At 38.7% G+C, this 21,339-nt stretch overlaps 1 protein-coding gene across 4 annotated transcripts; it reads right to left on the reverse strand.

The window, feature by feature from the left end:
• Positions 1-257: 257 nt before the first annotated feature.
• LOC111326197 (uncharacterized) lies at positions 258-16,427 on the reverse strand. 4 transcript variants are annotated; one of them, XM_088741234.1, is made up of 9 exons: positions 16,184-16,423; positions 15,489-15,653; positions 11,035-11,179; positions 7,852-7,948; positions 7,364-7,645; positions 5,889-6,392; positions 1,977-2,474; positions 1,177-1,380; positions 258-670 (listed from the first exon to the last, which is right to left on the reverse strand). In XM_088741234.1, exons 4-9 carry the CDS (start codon positions 7,874-7,876, stop codon positions 639-641), a joined length of 1,545 nt encoding a protein of 514 aa, XP_088597360.1. In that variant the 5' UTR covers positions 7,877-7,948; positions 11,035-11,179; positions 15,489-15,653; positions 16,184-16,423; the 3' UTR covers positions 258-638. The 4 variants fall into 4 exon arrangements, with proteins under 4 accessions (XP_088597360.1, XP_088597361.1, XP_088597359.1 ...); XM_088741235.1 differs by having other exon boundaries at positions 258-940; XM_088741233.1 differs by having other exon boundaries at positions 258-1,380; positions 16,184-16,420.
• Positions 16,428-21,339: the final 4,912 nt, after the last annotated feature.

The following is a 21,339-nucleotide window of genomic DNA, read 5'->3' on the forward strand; positions in this document are numbered from 1 at the left end:
TGATGTAGTGAATACCTATAACGCATCAATGTAACGTATTTGTTGGAGATGCATGTTAATCAATCTTTCACACATCATTTTCGCGTTTATGCCTCAGGTCACAGATGAATACAAAATGTTTTGCTCCATCTAACAGTCGTTTATATTTCCACAATATGAGAGCTATCAATTGAGAGCTCGTGCAAAATACTAACTTATTGACGGAGATACAAGAAGAAGGAAGAACAACAACCAAAATGGTAATATATGAAAACCTCTTTTTAAAGAGAAACTCCACCAATTTAATCTCTGAAAAACAGGCTGACAGTCTACATAACACTTTTGAAAACCAGTCTCTTTCTCCTTATTACAAATCCTTTGATAATTCTTCTCTACTTCGCGGGTTTGGTGATTTCAAAGACCTCAGGCTAGTAATTTCCTACGTGAATGAATTCTTCGTGAAAAAACCCGAGCAGAAGAAGATTAATTGACACTCTATCCTTAAGACTGAGTGAGATGATTGGCAGCATAGGTAGCTGGCAGACTATTCCATTATTTTAATTTTCAATGTCTGCAATGCCATGTAACTGCTTATAAAATACTGATTTGCCATACCATTGACTGAGCGATGATCATAACAATTTGCATCTTTAATTTTATCAACTTGCATCCCATCCAAAACCAAACAGTTCTAGCAGGGAAAAACGAAGCAAGGAAGCATTACACACTAAAGGAAAATTAAGAGAGTACCATGAAAATATGATGAGGCCCTTCAAAGACACTTTTGCTGGAAATTCGTAAACAGACCTTGTCTTCTGAAAGGGTCAGTATCTTGGATGCTTGATGAAAACTGTTAAGGCGAAAACCTTCATGGCTGTTAGCTCTCAGATCTTAGAAGTACTCCGTATAGTTCGATTCCAGATAAGAATATTCCATATTTTCTAGAGGAATTGCAACCTGTCTGAGAAATTCGATAAAAGCGAAAAGGTTTCATTTCCCCTCTAAAAGACCATAGGCTTGTACGAAATACAGACCTATCATCGCACTTGCACTGTGGATCCTTCATGTTGCTACAATTTTCAAATTTTTCCCAGTTCATTCCATCATTAGATCCCTTTAGTTGCCAATTGATAAGCGCTGAGTCTCCATTCTTTTTACCGTCTCTCAATGAGCAGTTTGTGATTACAAGCTTATTACCTGGGCCCAGATCAATAGACCACCATGAATCCTTAAATCCTGCTGTCCCACTGCTGGTGCCCCTCCTATGGTCAAATATGTCAACTGCGTTTCCCGGGCCATCGGAGGATCTGTAAGCTCTCAGTTCAGCCGACTCTCTCTTTAAGAAGCATATGACACCACGGCAGTTGTCGCCAAATTGCTTCCCAGTTGGCGAGATAACGCCTAAACAGAAAAAGAAATTTAGTTCAGAAAACAATCGAAAAGGGAACGTAATCCCTCCCACCCCCCCCCCCAAAACACGACCGTTTACGCCTAAAAACTACCTTTCAATCAATTTATCGGCTCATAAATCTGTCATTCTTATCCTTTTTCATGAATTTAATCGAACATATTTGCATCAGTTTATATGCAGAGATTATAAAAAACTGAGACGCTACATACACCACAGTTGTTTGAAAACCTCAGTACCGTTTATTATGACGGCAAAACAATAGCTGTGTTACAAAAGAAAAAGGCTGCAAATGCTCCTGGTTATCCGGCGTAATACCCACGTGGGATGCCTCACAAACTTTGCTTTCGTTTTCTCCCAAAATTGTAAGGGGGGTGGGGTGTTTATGACAGTAACTCGTGAAGAAGTGTAGCCTATTCTTGATTTTAAAATTCGAGCTACTGCTCCATCTTCTTACCTACGTTTTCTCAACTAAGTTACTTTTATGTCTAAAGAGATAAAGAAATAATGACGACCACTTTACAATGGCTAAACCACGCGTAGAAATAGATTAGCAACGGCACTACGTACTTTGTGCCTTTGTACTTACGCCATCTGCATTTAATATACTCATCAAGCTTCTCTTGAAGCCTCTTGCACTCCGACTCACTGTTATTCACTCTTTTGCATAGCTCTTCTATTTTAGTTGACATCTCAGTTTTTTCTTTCCTTAACTGTCTGAGCTCTTCTGGATCGGTTTCATCTTTTTGAAGCTTCGTTAATTCTTCTTTCTCACTCTTCAGCTTTTCAATCTGGTCGTCCTTCTCTTTCACAGCTAAGTTTTTGTTTTTCTTGATCTGTTCAATTTTTTCTTTTAATTTTGCTATCCTCTTCAGTTGTTCATCGTATGCCTTCTGCAATGCATCTCTTTTATCCTTGATTTGTTTGATTTCTTGTTTCCTTCGTTCATTCTCATCTTCCCATTTCTTCTTATCTTCACTGTGCCTACCCTGTAGTCGGCTAATTTCGATTTTTAAAGTTTTTTCTTCTGTTTTCATATCATTTAGTTCCTTTTCCAAACCAAGACAATGCGAACATTTTTGGCTTTCTGTGTATAAACAATCTCCAGATTAGCTTCTTTAAGATTACTCAAATTACTAGGAGTAACTTGAAATCAGAGAAATGGTATAAAGCAATATAAATGCGCAAATTTTCCGTCCAACTTTCGCCAAAATATTATAAAAAAAAATGCTGCCTTAGACTATAAAAAAAAAACAACTAAAAGTATGTAACTCATAAAAATCGTGACTAGAAAACAGATGAATTGGACAAATAAAACATTCACTATTATCACATATATAAAAGAAATATGGCAAAAACCCGATATCGTGTCCCACTTTGTATGCCCAATCTCACAGTGATGATAATGGGGTTTCAAAACCGATTTATTAAGAAATCAATTTATTATAATTTAATATATTAAAATGCTTTTGACAAGAATTTTTATTTAGCTTATTATATGTAAAAGTCAATTTCGATAGCAGAAAAATTTCAAAGAAATTAAGAGTCTTTTTTTTTTTTTTTTTTTTTCTGACCCTAAAGTGCTCTTATTTTTTCTTAAAAGTGTCCTATAGACTGGTGACGAGTTAGCGGATGATGGCGTAAAAAACTGTGAAAACTCTCACATCTCTCTGATCTCCTGAAAAGGAAGTTGCCAGTACGGTTCAGCTCTACCAAGGAGCACCGCGTGCATCATATGAAGATTTAGACAAAGACTGACAAAGTCAGTTTCTCGCCTGCGGTGTTCAGGTCAAGATTAGAACAAAAAACTCACATTACTGAATGTTAAGTTCGTTGCGTGACGAAATCTATGTTAGAAATGGATAGCTGTGTTTGTTTCTGTCGCTATAACATATTCCTTCGCACTAAGTGCGACGACTGAGCTTTTCTGGATCGGTCCCATCTTTTATAAACTTCAAAGTTAATTCTTCTTTCTCACTTTTTAGTTTTTCAATCTGGTCGTCCTTCTCTTTCATAACTTTATTGTTGTTTGTCTTCATCAGCTCAATTTTTTTCTAATTTTGCTATCTTCGTCAGTTGTTCATTGTACGATTTCTGCAAGGCATCCTTTTTTTAACATTGAGTTTTATAATCTCATTTTTTTTCCTTCCTTTATCCTCTTCATACCATTTCTTCGTATCTATTTCGTACCTACACTTTAGCGGGCTTCTCTCTAGATCCTCTACCCGCAACAGTTATGCCAAAATGCTTCCCTACCCAGGCAATAGTAGTTCCTATTTTAAAGAATATTGCCAATTTGTCACTCACGTCCGGTAAAATATGCTTAAAGAACTCAAGTCAGCTGTGATCAAACCTCTCCTCAAGAACTTCCTAACGCTGATACTGAAACCTTTAGTAACTTTCGTCCAATCTCAAATCTTAGATTTTTCTCTATTTCTATCGAGAAAGCAGTGTTCTTACAACTCAACGATTACTTGATGCGCAATGGCTTACACAAGCCCTTACAATCTGCTTCATACAAAGCCTTACACAGCACAGAGACGCCATTAACTAGAGTTCACAACGACATCTTACTTTCTGTAGAGAGCGGTTAGAATGTCATCCTGGTGCTGTTGGATATGTCTGAGGCTTTCGACACCGTCAATCATGAGATTCTTCTCACAAGATTGCACCAGCATTTCGGCATGATCGCACGCAATTTATCGACATCGAGCGTACGCAGTCAAACCATCTTGATCTATTAATAGGAGTGTCTCAGGGCTCTGTTTTGGGACCTATTCTGTATCTGATGTATACCATACCCATATCTACGAATGATGCACGATCCTCGCAGTAGATAGCGCTATTTATGCAATAGCGAAAATCAGACCTGAAAAAAATCAGGCCTGCACGGGACTCGAACCACTGACCTCTGCGATACTAGTGCAGCGCTCTATGAACTTCATATATTCATTGTATTTCATACCCATATCTGAAGTCCTCAAAAAGCACAAACTAAGTTACCATTTTTACGCAGACGACACCCAGTTAAAGCTTAACATAGAGAAAAATGACATTATTAATTCACTCTAAATTTCGTAATAGCCCTTTACTGGATGAGATCATCCTTAGTAATGAGCAACTCACTATGGCTAGAACAGTTACTAATCTTGGAATCATCTTTGACCAGGAAATATCATTCAATGATCAGATAAATCAACTTTGTAGAACTTCATTTTTCTTCTTGACTGTTTAAAATTCGTTAATATCTGACAGATGAGGCCACCTCTAAGGTTGTACATGCTTTTGTGACTACAAAGCTAGATTACTGCAACCATCTTTACTTTGGTCTGCCCAAATATCAAGTTAACAAAATGCAGAGGATTCTAAACACAGCTGCTGGAGTAGTCACTCGTTCATCCAAGTACGATCACATAACCCCTTTATTACAACAACTTCACTGGCTTCCTGTTTCGTATTGCGTTGTTTTCAAAATTTTACTCCTCGTCTATAAAGCTCTTCGTGGAGCGTGCCCATGTGCTATCTTCCAATGTACATCTTATTGACGGGTTATGTCTCTGAGTTATTACAGGAGAGAAAATCATCTCGAGAATTGCGCTCAAGTTCCCTGGGACTCCTAGCAACACCAACGTCAAGAACAAAAACGTATGCAGATTGAGCCTTCTCAGTCTGTGCAACAAACTTATGGAATAGCCTGCCTAACCATGTCAGAAATGTCGGAACACCGCCTTTATTTAAAAAGAATCTAAAACATATTTATTTTCTATATTTATCGACAGTTATTGTGTTCATTTTTAAAATAATTTTAACTAATTTCTTATACTTATTGTAAAGCGCCATAAGAGTTTCAGTTTTAGATATGTGCGCTATATAAATACTAATTATTATTATCATTATTATTATCATTATTATTGTTCCGGTTTCTATTTTTTTTTTCTCTGTTTCCATATCTGTATGAAGAAAAATCTCCAGATTAGCTTTTTTCAGGTTCCGCAAATTAGGACCTAGTCCGATTGGTCTGAAATCAGACGAGTGATCGGACGACCGCGAAGTATCAATCATGAGCTTCTATGAATATAAAGTTATGGAAATCTCACGGCTAAAAATCCTTGCAAAAACCGCAGTTTATATGATGAATTTTGTCATGTTTTCGAAACAAGAGAAAATCTGCTGGTAAACTATTATCTGAAAGAAAAAAACCTTCACTGGTAAATTTATTTAAAAGTTTGAAAAAAATAAAGAGCGATAACTTATTTAATACCCCAATCCGTGAGGATGAAGAGGCTTTTTTGGATCCAATCAATAATTGCAGAAAATCTTGACATATTTAACAAATGGTAAATACCACAGCCTACTGAGCATGCGCATAGGAGACCTATTTTAAACTTAAAACGAACATTTTGCTATTGAAATCAGTTTGTGTTCGTTTTTGACTCCATCGACGTCTCTTGGACAGACCCTTACAAATGTAGCAGACACAAATTGTACAGTATAAACCTACCATCAAGCAAAGGTTGTATATTCACTTCATCGGTTCTTTGGTTCTCCTGCTCTCTCTGTATTCTATCTCTCCGGACTGGATCTGTCGATTTGGTTTCCTCTTGTCGCCTCTCATTAGGTTCATCTAATGCATTTTTTTCGGATTCTAATGACCCCCCAGCTGCCTTCTTCCGGTTTTCATTGATTATATTGATGCTCTCCTGTATATCACACACACCCCTTTCGAATTCCGCTACTCGGGTCAATTCCGGCACTTCTTCCTTTTCCAGCTGTTTAATTATTGTCTCTAGGCGTTGGACCCTTGCTTTCATGTTTTGACTGTCTTTCTCTCCCATTTCCGTTTGCATTTCGTGGACGGTGTCTATTAATTGTCCGACTATCTCACGTGTTTCTTGATGCATCCGTTTCTCTTCCTGTATTTCTTTCTTCAAAAGTTCAACGTCCTTTCGTAACTTCCCACTTGCAGCTCGAGCGGATTTTAATCCAGCCCTCATTTTTTCTGTTCCTAGTTAGACAGTGGAAAGAAAGTTACAAATGTTAACCTTGGATGGCAAGGTTACAGGCTCAAACAAATCTCCTCGGGCAACAGTAACTTTACACTGGGTTAAAATAAGATTCTGAACAGCAACTCAGTTTAAAGCACATGCATTTGCATTTTTATTGGTAAAAATAGTTTAACTTGTCCTATTGTTTTCACTACATCTAACAAGGTTCTAATGATAATAATAATATAGTATTTCTGACCGCTCGCAGCCTAAGGCTGAATTACGGGTGCAGTTTAAGGTTGAGAACAGACGTCAGCATATCAGGCGCCTCTGGCAGCCGCTTCAGTCTATTGATCTCACCTTCCCACCCATCCCACCCCAGGGGAGGACATCCATCACACAGTAATCTCGTGTGTGGGAATTTAACGTCTCCTACCCCAACCCTGCAGGAGACGCAACCTACATTTCTTCGTCCCTATCCGAGAAGACTAGAATATCTAACCATTTCTTGACGTTATAGAAAGGCAGCAAATTCTTCTCAATTATTTTAAGACCCTGAGTGTTGGTCCGGCCGGGGCTCGAACCCTCCACCTCTCGCACAACAGTCCAGCGCTCTATCCATTGAGCTAACCGGGAGGCGGTTCTAAGCTCTAGATGAAGTACTTCAATATCGCAAAAACTATTAAGTTGAAAGGCCGATGACGCTCATTAACTCTAGCTTTCCATTGGCAAATTGTCCATTCGTTGATATCTTTAATTTTTTCACATAAAATAGAGCTTTAATATAATTACTTTCTCCTTACTTGGTGTAACTACGGTAATTATAACAAACTTCTGCTTACAGTGCAAACTGCATTAGAAATGTAACCCTAGCATGACAGACAAGTTGGTTATTTGATGATCGTTTCCCAAGTGGGTTTGAAGTTTTTATTTACGAAAATAAGTAGACCTAGCACTGAGTGAGCACTCTTCAAATCGCAAAATCACATACCAACCAGCTTTTCGACGGTACTTCTCATTCCTATCTTCTCAAGGGCATCTGTAAGAATTCCCAGCGTTGCGTCACTTCCTTTCATTTGGCGCCACCTTTTCGTCACGTTGCGCGCCCTGTCACTGTTAGAGCTGTTATCTTGCCCAATATTATCAACCTCAGCTTCTGGCAACTCCAAGAAAGTTCCTAGATCCCTCCAGAATTTACTTACCTCTTTGTATATTAATGATATTTCATTTTCAGTGACAATGGCTTGTCGCCATTGTGTGTCATTAGAGGTGTCTGCAAAACAATTGTTTATCTCATTGAAAATAAAATTGTTACTTGAAAGGTTTAAAGAAAAAAAGAGTAAAAAAAGACTTATTGGGAGCCGATGAAATTATTTACTTGGATGCTATAAGGTTTTATATCGATTACAGGTAACGACTTGGAGGGGATAGTCAGTTTATCTAATAGCGTTCAAGCTATAAAATTAATCCCTTGACAACCTTCATTCCTGGCTGAATCACTCATCTCCAGTGCGAGAAAGTCAGTTGTCTCTTGTCAAACTGAGGTAATTTCCAGGTTCTGACTTCGCAAAAGTAACTAAAAAAAGACAAAAGACTCCTGTAAGGACTTCACTTAACGAGTAATTAGGCGTTCTTTTTTTTCTTTTTCTGGGGAGCACGATAATTTTGTTATCAAACTCAATTTCTCGAGCGTGCTTCATAAAACTGTACGAGGGCTTCCCACCCCGTTTAAAACCCCTTCGGTAATTGCTTTTAATAACTGAAAATAATTAGACTCAGTCGTGAGTGAATGAAGACCCTGACAGAGTTTTTTCCGTGATTATCAAACAGATGACATCGTTAGACGGAGGGATACTACAATTATTATGCTAGAAAAAAAATGATGCCCAAGTGCCAGATTTTAGTGAGTCTCATGGAGTAACCGTTAGCCGTAAAACGGTCCAAAAAAGTAGCTGTTAGGCGTAAAAATTGAAAAATTTTGACCGTCAGTCGTAAAAAACGATAACCGTAAAAAATTTAGTATTAGCCTTTTGAAATGGCTAAAACTTCAACCGTTAGCCGTCAAAGCCATCTTCCCATGGAGACCCTCATTTGATTGTCACACCTGTTGTAAATGGCAACATCAGCACCGCGACTTTCTATTTATTGACCACCAATTGATTTGACTATTCAAGCTTCTAAACCTAGACCTTGTAGACCCTATCTGCTGAGCCGTTCGCTCTAAGTGTTCCGTATTAAAAGATAAACCACCAGTATTCCAGTAGAAAGACTTAACCCTTCCGGTTCAAATTTCCTTCCCCACCTTGGTAATATTCAAAGGACGACAGTCAGAAGCTCGATGTGAAGCTACGAAGTAATCGGTGTATAACGTCACTGACACAGATTCAATCAGTTATACCGGTACAAAAACATTTGACCAACCGGTACAACTGTTTGAATTTTCCCCTTACCAAGTCATAATGATACTCAACATTACCCTAGAGTTTTGTTAAAACTTAAATGTGTTCGAATATGCTATGAAAAACAGACGCCCTTCGCTAGCAGAAGGTGATATTGTAAACAATTTCGCCATGGGAAATGTATGAGAATTTGAAACGAAAGCAAGAATAAAAATTAATCTATCGTCATTGGCTATCCAAGGCAAGCTTATTGTTTTGATTACCTTATTGAACACTGTGCTAACTGCTAAAATGTGGTTAGAATTCCGGGTTTAACCACAGGATGCCTAATTAGATTACATAGTGACGTAAATTTTCCCAAAGTTCAGCCTGGCTCTTCCGTGCGGAAATGAAAAGCCCCAAACTAATTTTTATATCTTCGAGAACAACACTATTTCCACTTATAATGAGCTTAACCTGAACCGATTCTGAGTTATACCGCATGGAGAAAATGATAATTGGAAATTAGCTAAGAAATGCGATATTTGGATTTTGAAATAATGGTTATTTTCAAAAGCGTTCCGTCAGCTCCATATTAAATGGAATGGTCCCGTTTTTTACTTTAAGCATACCTCTATTGTAAAATGGATACGAGCTTGTTTTCTTTGGTGCTTTTCATGAGCAAAGTTCAGTTGCCTCTACTCGGGGCACTGATTTCCGCCATTTTATAATTACGGCTACCGACGCTCGTTTCAGTTTTTGTGAATTTTCTAGGATAAAGAAGCAAGTCTGGGAAAAAAAACCTTACCACTTTTCTATGTTCACTATAAGGTGTCTCTGACTATGCTGAAATATGAAGATAGTCATTTTCCGGTCGATGTGGCACCTCTCACGCGGTCTTGAAAAAAAGTTGCTCTAAAGAAGTTTTAAAGAGCGTTCTGAAAATACTCCGAGAAAATTGCTGACTGCAGGGCATTTATCCACTCGATAACCTTACCTGGCTGCCGGGCATTTACAACCAGTGTTTTAAAATCAAGCGGTACTGACTTAAAACTTCTAGCGTGATCCTTGTGGGCCAACTTAGTTATCAGACGCAGGAATAATGATGGTTGAAATAGAGAGTATTACAACGCCGCGCGTGAATACGAATTTTATCTTCCAGTGTTGAATATAACTCAATGATGACTGGGGAAGCAAACGAGAGATGTTACGAGGGGGGCATTGGGGACTCTGGGAAACCGCAAAACCGGAGAAAAAAAACCTCCAAAACCGAAAAACCGACGAAAAAAGGCAACAAAACCGCTCGCAAACCTGACAAAACCGCTACACTTTCACCTTTAAAGGGGTCAAAAAGGAAAAACCGAAAACAGCATCAGAGTTTTCGTGAAAACCGAAAACCGAATGCAAAAACATGTAAAATCCGCAAACCGCTCTAAACATCAAAGCCGAAAAACCGAACCTTTTTGGCCCAAAAACCGAAAAACCGATCCAAATAACAGTCAAAACCGCCAAACCGCCAAAGCCCTCCTCTGTTATCAACACGAGTAGGACAATTTCTCTTCACCAGCAGATATGTAATGTTCTGTTTACACAGACTCAGATACTGATTACACATTTTAATGACAGACAATTTAAGAAGCATCCTCGCAGAACCGAATGTAAAGATCATGTGCATCTGCTCTATTACTGATGCTGATCGCTACAGAACTTTTAAATGGTGAGTTACGCCATGAACAGGTTCATGTGTGACATGCGTTCTGCGTACTCCGGAAGCTAGGGACCAGTTCCATTCTTCTCAGCGACTCAGTAAGTAAGTTCGTTAAAAGACGAATGACATTAACCTTCGTTTTTTGAATACCTCTTTAGTTGCGAATTAGCTAGTTGACAAAACACCTTGGATAAGAGGTGCACTTTGTATAAAACTATAGAATATCAGATTGGCACTCTAAAACAAGAGCCGAAAATCAGTTAAGAGACGGAAATTAGACGAGATAGAGGAAAAAGATAAGAGCCAAACATTTCCGCTTTGTTTCATCATCAGATTTGCTAGTAGAAGACTGAAAAATGAAATAAAGAACCATCTGTGTAGACAATGAACAGGTTAACAGCCTGCCTCGTATCTTTCAGTCAGAAGTCTCCGACAATTCGTCTTCAGAGCACACTTTGCCGGAGAACATTAAATTTATCTTCTTAGAATGTGCAGTCAGCAGTACTTATGAAATCTGTAGCGTTTTCTTACAGCAACTTATACAAAGAGACCTAAATGCATATAAATTTCAAATACCTGAAGACTTGCCATCAAACGGGGAAGTAGTTACTCTTAAATTCTGTGGTCACCACAAAAATGCAGTTATTCCGCAAACAATTCTTTATGGTAGACGTGCTGAAATGTCTCTCAAAGCTTCCCTTGCCCTCGGCATCCGTTTCAGCTGTTGACAAAATATTTGAACAGTTGGTAAGTAACCAAGTGATATGTCATTTTACAATAAAGAAACCTTTCACTACAAAACAACAGTGTACAGGAAGCACATTTGTAAAGCAGATTTGCGTGGGCTTATAGAAGATTATAAACTGTCAAATTATGTTGCTGTCAATCTCTCGTTTTGCATCACTGAACGTACAGCTATTTAATGTGACAGCCAGTGAGTCGTAAAACTTAAGGAATACAACGAATACAGATCCCACTCTGATACATGCGAAGAACTTTTTAGAATATGCCAATCTCCTTAAGCTGCGCCACAGACGTTACCCTGCGAGCAGAAGTCCCTTCGATCTTCCTAGAAATTTCGGGAAGACCTCTCCCTGACATTTCTAGTAAAATCGAACGGACGTAAAACTTAAGGAATACAACGAATACAGATCCCACTCTGATACATGCGAAGAACTTTTTAGAATATGCCAATCTCCTTACGCTGCGCCACAGACGTTACCCTGCGAGCAGAAGTCCCTTCGATCTTCCTAGAAATGTCGGGAAGACCTCTCCCTGACATTTCTAGTAAAATCGAACGGACGTAAAACTTAAGGAATACAACGAATACAGATCCCACTCTGATACATGCGAAGAACTTTTTAGAATATGTCAATATCCTTACGCTGTACCACAGACGTTACCCTGCGAGCAGAAGTCCCTTCGATCTTCCTAGAAATGTCGGGAAGACCTCTCCCTGACATTTTTAGTAAAATCGAACGGACCTCTGCTCGCAGGGCACACAGATGTTTATGAGACATCTCAGGGTTCATATACATGGAACGATATTGCACCAATTCACGTTGACATTCTTTTCGTCCTCATCACACCTAGTACACCATCTACTTTCTGAAAATGGTTATAACGCATCGATGTGATGTATTTGTAAGAATTCAACTACCAACACCATATATTAATCAGTCGTTTACACACCGTGTTCGCGTTTGTGCTTCACGAAACAGACACAATCAAACAATCGCTCATTTCTTCACTTTAGTCTATAAACTAAAATCTCCTCCAAAATATTAACTTGGTGATGAAGGTACGTAGATAAAAATCCTTACATTAGAAAAACCTACTTGTAATAGAGAAACTCCATAGAAATATTTTTGTTACTGATATTATTGAGAAGTAGACTGACAATCAACATAACACTTTTAAAAGCTACACTCCTCGTCGCCATTAACAAAATACCAATAAAATTCTGATCTGCCATATCCTCGAAAAATTGATCATAAGAATTAGCAACTTCATTCTTTGGATACAATGAAATATATGAAGTTCATATATTTTGAACCGCGGTATTAGATACGTATGATGCACGATCCTCGCAGTATATAGCGCTATTTAAGCAATAGCGAAAATCAGACCTGAAAAAAAAAAACAGGCCTGTACGGGATTCGAACCACTGACCTCTGCGATACTAGTGCAGCGCTCTACCAATTGAGCTAACAAGCCAACTGGAAGCAGGCCGTTAAATTGATTCGTAATAAACCCGTGAAAGTGATAAATCAGATACAATGAAATATATGAAGTTCATATATTTTGAACTGCGGTATTAGATACGTATGATGCACGATCCTCGCAATATATAGCGCTATTCAAGCAATAGCGAAAATCAGACCTGAAAAAAATCAGGCCTGTACGGGATTCGAACCACTGACCTCTGCGATACTAGTGCAGCGCTCTACCAATTGAGCTAACAAGCCAACTGGAAGCAGGCCGTTAAGTTGATTCGTAATAAACCCGTGAAAGTGATAAATCAGATACAATGAAATATATGAAGTTCATATATTTTGAACTGCGGTATTAGATACGTATGATGCACGATCCTCGCAGTATATAGCGCTATTTAAGCAATACCGAAAATCATCTTTTTTTAACTTGTAAACTAACTGTTCAGAGAGCGTGAGCGAATCCACCTATAAGTTGCCATGGTTACAGATCTCCTCCCTGATCTACCCTAGATTATTCACACCGTTGATTAATTTCGTACTCTAACCCAAGTTTAAAGACGAGCGAGCTTAAAGGACTCAAGCCCTTTTCAGTTTCCACTGTTTGGCAGTCATAACTACTTCTGACTTTTCAAGCAGCTGTTTCGAGTTATTGTTGACAACTATCAACTTAAGTGGAGGTGGCTAGTGGCTAGTAGTGGAAATTTACAGAGCCGTGAAGCAGTTAGATAAACATCCACCACTAGCCACCTCCACCTAGGTAAATAGTTGCTATAGTATATACTAAAACAGTGAGATGACAGATGATTTTAACCCATTTATTCCTGCAACAATTTCAATATTTTCGGGCGCAAATCGGGCGTAAGTTGCTCGAAGGTAAATAGCAAAGGATATTCGGAGTTTTAGTAGCTGATCAGGCACCTCAACGCCATCCAAATTTGATAGGGCGAGTGCAATAAGAAGTCTTCAATATGAAAAATCCATCCCAAATTGAACGCGAAAAGTCATGTGATCACTTGTTAATGATGTCAACAATGGATATTTTTGTTTTCTCATTCTACCTAAAACTTTGAAGTGACTGACACTTTGTTACTTTCTCCTAACGTGTCCGCCATTTTTTTTTAATTGCACTATCGCGACTTACTGATCAATTAGTCTAATTTCAACTTTTTCCACTCAATTTCAGCTATCTACACCGTGTGGGACTAATTGACGAGTTCTCGGCTGATGAGCATACTGAACTTTTTGCAGGTATATTATTAGGTCTAAAATCATACGAGCACGAAGCGCGGTTGCGCGGGTTCGATTAAGACTAAAAATTTCACGATACAAATTTGGATTATCACTTTATTGCATCTATTTTAAAATCGCAAAATTCACTCACCCAAATAAGGAATCTTTTAGTCATATTTTAATGATCCAAAACTCAGCTTGTTTATAGAGAGCTGCAAAGCTTCTTTGTCTTTTATTTACGCACAATTTGATTGGTTACTTGAAAATCTGAATTGGTTGTTTTGTCCTTTGGATTTTTTTTAATTTTAATTACGAACCTACACAGTGATGGAATTCTTCAAATGCCGGCAAGTTATGGATAAATATTATATAAGTTCACAAATTTGCTCGCCTCAATAGTTACGAATGATTAATGATGTCAGGGTATTCTGTGCAATGTCAAGTATCATCTTAAGATAATCCTAGATTGCTTCAATTTCTTCAACACTCCAGAACTTTTATTCTCACAATTTCTCATTTTATAAAACATTCTCGTATTCTTATATTCTGTGTGAAACGAACGAGTCAAACATTTCGCATCCATATATCTTACAGGACACGAAGGGGTTAATTGGGGACAAAGTTTATTGAACGTGGTTACTGTGGTTTCTTTTCATGATAAACATTTTCTACATATGAACAATTACGTCTACATGATCAGTCAATTCCTCTCCCGATCTCAAGTTACCCTCCTCAAAGTCAGTGTTATTTGATAAGGTATAGCAAAGAAAATTTGGCCACGAAAAGCAGCTCTTTGCTGAGCTTTGCCCGTTGGCCGCAGTGACTCCGTTGAATATTAAGTTGCTGTGCTCTAATTTTCTGTTTGTTGGCATCAAGTTCTTTATTACGAGCCACGAAGCATGACGAAGGGAATTAAGATCAGAACACACAGTCATTGTTTTAAAGCTGTCGTTGAATGCCATTGCTGGCTTATTTGCATAGAACTAAATGCTAGTTTGGAAAATAAAATCGTACAACAATTGCTGACTTTTATAAACATGAGTTTGATAAGGTGTTTGGGGTCCTCTCCGATCTCGAGCATGTAAACTTCCTTGGATGAAGTGCCTACTTCCCTGTCTTAAGACACGACTGTTTTGAACGAATGATAAGGTTCTCTTGATGTTAATGATAAATGGCGAAATGGCAAAATGTTACTTAGAGATTCTAAGGCCCCTTATATGGTGGCATAACTTGCCTGTGATGACATTTTTTGCCTCCTGAGGTTGATCAAACGTCAGAAACATTTACGTAACCGACAACGGTTCTTTTCAAGACTACTCTCCTTCGGATGATCAGACTACCCTATACATCTTATTCCAAAATAGCCACCATTGTATTATTCTTTTATACTTATGTTAATTGGCCCTCGATGCCTCGATCGCATCTTCAGAATTGAAAAGAATTTCTTGGTAGAATCGAGGCATCGAGGGCTAATTTACATGAACATAAAAGAATTATAAAGTCTCAGCCATTTTGGAATAAGGTGTATCGAAATTTACTTCCTGGTTCAAAACATAAACTGACTATTCTTAAGGTAGAACTTACCGTTTATATCGATCCTGATTAACTGTGCACCACCAAAGTAACTTTTCACAAACGCTTACGGCAGTTCTCTTTGAGATAATTATACTTGCATGATACTCTTACCGCAGAAAGCTGTTGTAGCCGGCCAGACGTCGACTGGAAGGGAACTCAAGGACCTATTGTACACTGTGGCAGATTTTGGTATATTTAAACAGACAATTTGTAATTGAATCAATGCATTTCTGTGACTCAGCAACTTAGGTTTCGAAATTAGCTATCTTCCTATATGTGCACGATCCTTCGCAGTAAAGCACTATTTAAGCAATAGTGAAAATCAGACCTGAAAAAAATTCAGGCCTGTACGGGATTCGAACCTCTGACCTCTGCGATACTAGTGCAGCGCTCTACCAATTGAGCTAACAAGCCAACTGGGAACAGGCCATCAAATTAATTCGACATAAACCCGTAAGATGATAAATCAAACAACAAACATATGAAATACATATATATGAACTGCGGTTATGAAACGTATATGTGCACGATCCTTCGCAGTAAAGCGATCCCTCGCAGTAAATAGTGCTTTACTGCGAAGGATCGTGCACATATACGTTTCATAACCGCAGTTCATATATATGTATTACATAACTATCTTCCTGTTGTAATAAATTTTTAAGAATCTAGTTTATAAGTTCATACCCTGGAAAAGACTTGCCTACCTCACTAGTCAGTCAAAAAAATGCTGACTGAAAAATGTTCAGGATTACTCGACAACATTTCATCTCAAGTGTATAATTACATTGACACAGTCAGCCTCTTTACCATGCCAATGATCAAACGCCAGCATGCAAAGTTAAGTCATTACTGTTGTTCATTCAACTTCTAAGGAACAACAAGAAATCTCCTGGGTTCTAACAGCCAGAGGACACTTAAGAATGACAAAATTATACGATTGGTGGAGATTCTATCGAGATACGTAAGATACCCCCCTACCCACGCTTTGTACACTGGATGTCCTGCGTCATTCACAAGATCGAGCTGAGCCGGCGCATAGCCTCAAGGTCCCATGCTTTAACTCTTTAGAAACTTAGAAAATTTCATTTAACAACTGCGTTCAAAATGTAAATCAGCCAACGTAAACAGCTTTCCAGTGGCCGATTTACGTTATCTGAACAATTAGCTTCTTCAGGTGTTCGGATTGCATTCCGGGTCAGGTGAGCGACAGCAATGTAATCCCACTGATAGCTTGCGATAAACATGTTCGGTACAGAAATTGATCTATGACTTAATCTGTGTATTTACTGTATAGACCCATGGCAACGTGGAATCTATTTGTTTTATATGATAAAAAAAAGCCAATTTGACAAATGGTAAACACCCAGCGTAACTCAGGGGTCAAACGTCTGCGCACGCGCACTCAGATCAAAGCCCGGTGGCTAATTTGCAATTGTGTGCAAGACTTTTCTATCGAAAACCCGAGCGCGACGTAGTCTTTCTCAGTTTCCGAGAAAAGTTCAAATTTTCTTAGGCTAAACCTTACAGAAGTTGGTGTTCTATGGTTTCCCTACAGTGTGTTAGTTTACACCTCCATACTTTTTCTCTCATTTTTTTTTCAAACATTTATTCATGCGTAAAGCCTGTCACAAATGTCAATAATTCGCAACCGTACATTGGCTAAATAATACGCTATACCTGTCAGAATTGAAAAGTCACTGTTTTTCCGATCTGCTTAACTTCGCGGCCGTCAAACCATTCAAAATTTTTCACAGGTGAGTACTATCCATCCGGGTATTTTCCGCGGACGGGCACTATGGGCTGATAGTGTCTCTCCTCGGATGAACACTATCGCGTCACGTGATCAATTTAAACCTATAAGAATCGGAAAAAATTTAGTGGTGAACTCTAAGCTATGTTAATGGCGGAGTTCCCGGGAAACACCGAGAGAAATGTGCTAAATCCGGAAAAACTAGAGCCTCAAGACATATGTGACCATGGCAGGTCCATGTTTAATGCAGACAGTCAACTGGCAAGAGTTGCAGGGGTGGAGAAAGATTCGATAATTTTCCTTCGTCACCGAAACGATCTAATAAAGTTGACAGTCGAATTCCCCCCTTGTGACACCCCAGTTAACTCATACGTCTTTTCTACTCCACTTGCCGGAACGAAACAACTCTATCAAGCGGTGGATAACCTTGGCAGAAGAACATCAGTTTGTTATCGGCTAGGAACGAAGTGGTGCACTAATTGTCGCAAAACTAGAGAAAGTATCCCTAATTAAAGACAGAGTCCCAGAACAATACAAAGCACCAGCAAAAAGAGAGGTACATTTGTGGTATTGCTACACTTATCTTTGGAAATGTAAAAGTACGATTGCTTGTTGTCTGTTACCTATTTCCTTAGTTGCACATGTATTAACACTTATTACAAATATTGTAGCATGAATCTCCTCAGTCCAAAGATACAACCTGAGATAAGGGTTTCTCCAAAGATCAAACTTTCTAAGGTGACAATGCTTAGTTTGTTGTTTTATTATTGCGGCAGTAAAAAACGTCTGGATGTCCAGATATCCTATACAGTGATTGGGTGGCAAGCCGTGGCCAATCAATGCAACGACTAAAGTCCTTATACGATGAATATATGAAGTTCATATATTTTGAACTGCGGTTATAGATACGTATGATGCACGATCCTCGCATATATTCATCGTATCTGATTTATCATCATGGGTTTATTACGAATCAACTTAACGGCCTGCTCCCAGTTGGCTTGTTAGCTCAATTGGTAGAGCGCTGCACTAGTATCGCATAGGTCAGTGGTTCGAATCCCTTCAGGCCTGATTTTTTTTTTTTTCAGGTCTGATTTTCGCTATTGCAGAAATAGCGCTCTCTACTGCGAGGATCGTGCATAATACGTAACTAAAGTCCTTACAATTAAATTTCCTGTAGCAATTCCTAATCATGAAAACCCTGGTAATAAAAATCCTAAACTTCATTCCTATGTAGTGAAACTCTCAATCAAAATACTATAGGTTCCATACATCACTATGGAAACACTTAAACACTTATTATTATTATTATTACTATTATTATTATTGTTATAACAAAGAAATTATAGTCATTTTAGATTTTTTTTCTCATCAATTACGTATCTTTTTTTTTTCTGTTTTTAAAAGGGGAAGTGGCATTTGAAATCATACCTGCAGACCCACACTAGATTCTCTTTCTTTTTATTTTTGGTCTTATATTCTCCTTATTTCCTACAATAATTTCAATTTGGAAACTTATTATGCTAAATCATCATTATTCCCATTTGAAAAATCCCACCTTTTCCTAGATATGCAGTATTTCTACATCCCAGTAATGAGACTGTGATTCAATAAAGGAGGTAAAAGAGAATCTGGCTTAGGATTCTGCATCTCTTGTAAGGCTTTCACAGTGTGCGCTATTGAGCTACGGATGCAAGCGGGAGGTTGCTAAGAGCGAGAGAAGAGTAAGAGTCGCGCGAGGCGATAGGGGAGAGCGACTATAGCTTCTTGAGTGCTTAGCAACCCTCCATAACTCAATGGTGTACGCTGTGGTGTTAATCATTTGTTTATACCTGATACATTGTAACAAAAGAGTTCCCTTTTATTTAGTAAAACTTTCGTGACCAGAAAAAACAAGCGCAGGGAAAGTAGTTCTTCGCATTTGTGGCTAACTGATACATTGTCACAAAAGAGTTCCCTCTTATTTTAAAAAATCTTTCGACACCAGAAAAAACAAGCGCAAGGAAACTAGTCTTTGCATTTGCTCACGTCAGCAGAGTGGTGGACACTGAATTGACCAATCAGAGCGCGCGCTTTACTTTGGTTATCCTATAAAAAATGTTTGTGGTGACAACAATTATGCGTCTGTCCTCCATAATAAGTAATAAACAATCAAAATACGTCTGTGATTCACTTCATCATAAAATTTCCCGTTGTGCAAAACGATGACGTGTGTGTGATGTAGAACATCTTTATGCTAACACCTCAGAAAAAAATCCCAAAATACCTGATTCATGCGTCAGCTGTGAGCTCACCTAAAATAGAAGCACTCAGGAAACTAGAGTTAAATTCACCTGGGCCTCAAGAAGCGCATCTTTGGTGCTCTTCAAACTTCCCGCGTGCTTCATTTCCTTATGAACGCACAGCTGATTCATGAAACAAGTTTTAGGAAGGGGGATGTCGAAGCTTTGAATTGGATGACTGCTAAGGCGTTTTAGAGAAATTCAGTTCAGGTCCTTGCTCGGCATATTAGCACGTATTGCTAGGGGCCTAATCAGCCTCAACAACCCGAGTTGAAATAAAGTTACCTACCTACCCACCCCAAGATGTTGGCGATGGTGGGATGGGTGGGTGTGCTTGGCAGATTAGCACGTATTGCTAGGGGCCTAATCAGCCTCAACAACCCGAGTTGAAATAAAGTTACCTACCTACCCACCCCAAGATGTTGGCGATGGTGGGATGGGTGGGTGTGCTTGGCAGATTAGCACGTATTGCTAGGGGCCTAATCAGCCTCAACAACCCGAGTTGAAATAAAGTTACCTACCTACCCACCCCAAGATGTTGGCGATGGTGGGATGGGTGGGTGTGCTTGGCAGATTAGCACGTATTGCTAGGGGCCTAATCAGCCTCAACAACCCGAGTTGAAATAAAGTTACCTACCTACCCACCCCAAGATGTTGGAGATGGTGGGATGGGTGGGTGTGCTTGGCAGATTAGCATGTATTGCAAGGGGCGTAATCAGCCTCAACAACCCGAGTTGAAATAAAGTTACCTACCTACCCACCCCAAGATGTTGGAGATGGTGGGATGGGTGGGTGTGCTTAGCATATTAGCATGTATTGCTAGGGGCCTAATCAGCCTCAACAACCCGCGTTGAAGTAAAGTTACCTACCTACCTACTGAGTTACAAAGTTTGGCTGCTTATGACTCTTCGAACAACTTTTTCTCTTTAAAGAAACTTTTTTATCTGGTTTTCATGAATTATCCTTCCTCAGCACTCGATTTAAAGAAAAATGCCTCTTTAATTGCGTTTAGCACCTTGTCAAAAAGTATTACATTTCATTAACTCTCTGAGTCCACTTAGGTATTCTACTCATTCGTCATTTTTGCTTTTTGCTTCAGTAAACGGCTGAACACAAAACGTTTCAGTCAATCAAGCGATCTTTCACTTTTCCACTTTAAGTCTATCAACTGAAAGCTTGTCCGAAATACTAACGTACTGAAAAAGCCACAAAAAGGAGAAGTAACACCAAAAATGATAGTATTAGTGAAGAGAAATTGCTTAATTTTTTTTATTAATACTGGTGTTTATGAAAAATAGGCTGACAATCTACAAAACACTTTTAAAAACTACACTCCTTATCATGGTTATTATAGCATCGATAATTCTCCCTCGCTTCCTGCTTTTGAAGCATTAATTATCAGTAACAAGTAACGACTTGGAAGGGATAATGAGTACACCTGATACCGTTTTATGAGTTTATGAAGTTTGACATAAAAACCTTCATTGCTTGCTTCTAAATCATCCATCCGTCCAAGACGATCGGTTTTGGATCACGTGAAATTTTGGCCATCTCCAACTTCTGACTAGGCTTAATTAGCAAGAGGAATAAAAAGAACTTATCATTACGAAGAAAATAAAGTGAGTGACTAGTTCCCAGTTCAATGGTCATGTCTTTGATACCCGGAGGTGAATTTTGGTACATAGGCAATAAAAATGTGTGCCGTTATGAGGAGCACAGTTTTCTGCATTTTGTTAATTATTATTATATTTATCATTAGTATAATTTCAGAGCTGAGCAATGAGTTTTCAGCAATCTGATTGGTCGAGCAGTTCCTTATATGACGCTA

The sequence above is a fragment of the Stylophora pistillata genome, chromosome 12 (assembly GCF_964205215.1).
Source record: "Stylophora pistillata chromosome 12, jaStyPist1.2, whole genome shotgun sequence".
Lineage (NCBI taxonomy): Eukaryota > Metazoa > Cnidaria > Anthozoa > Scleractinia > Pocilloporidae > Stylophora > Stylophora pistillata.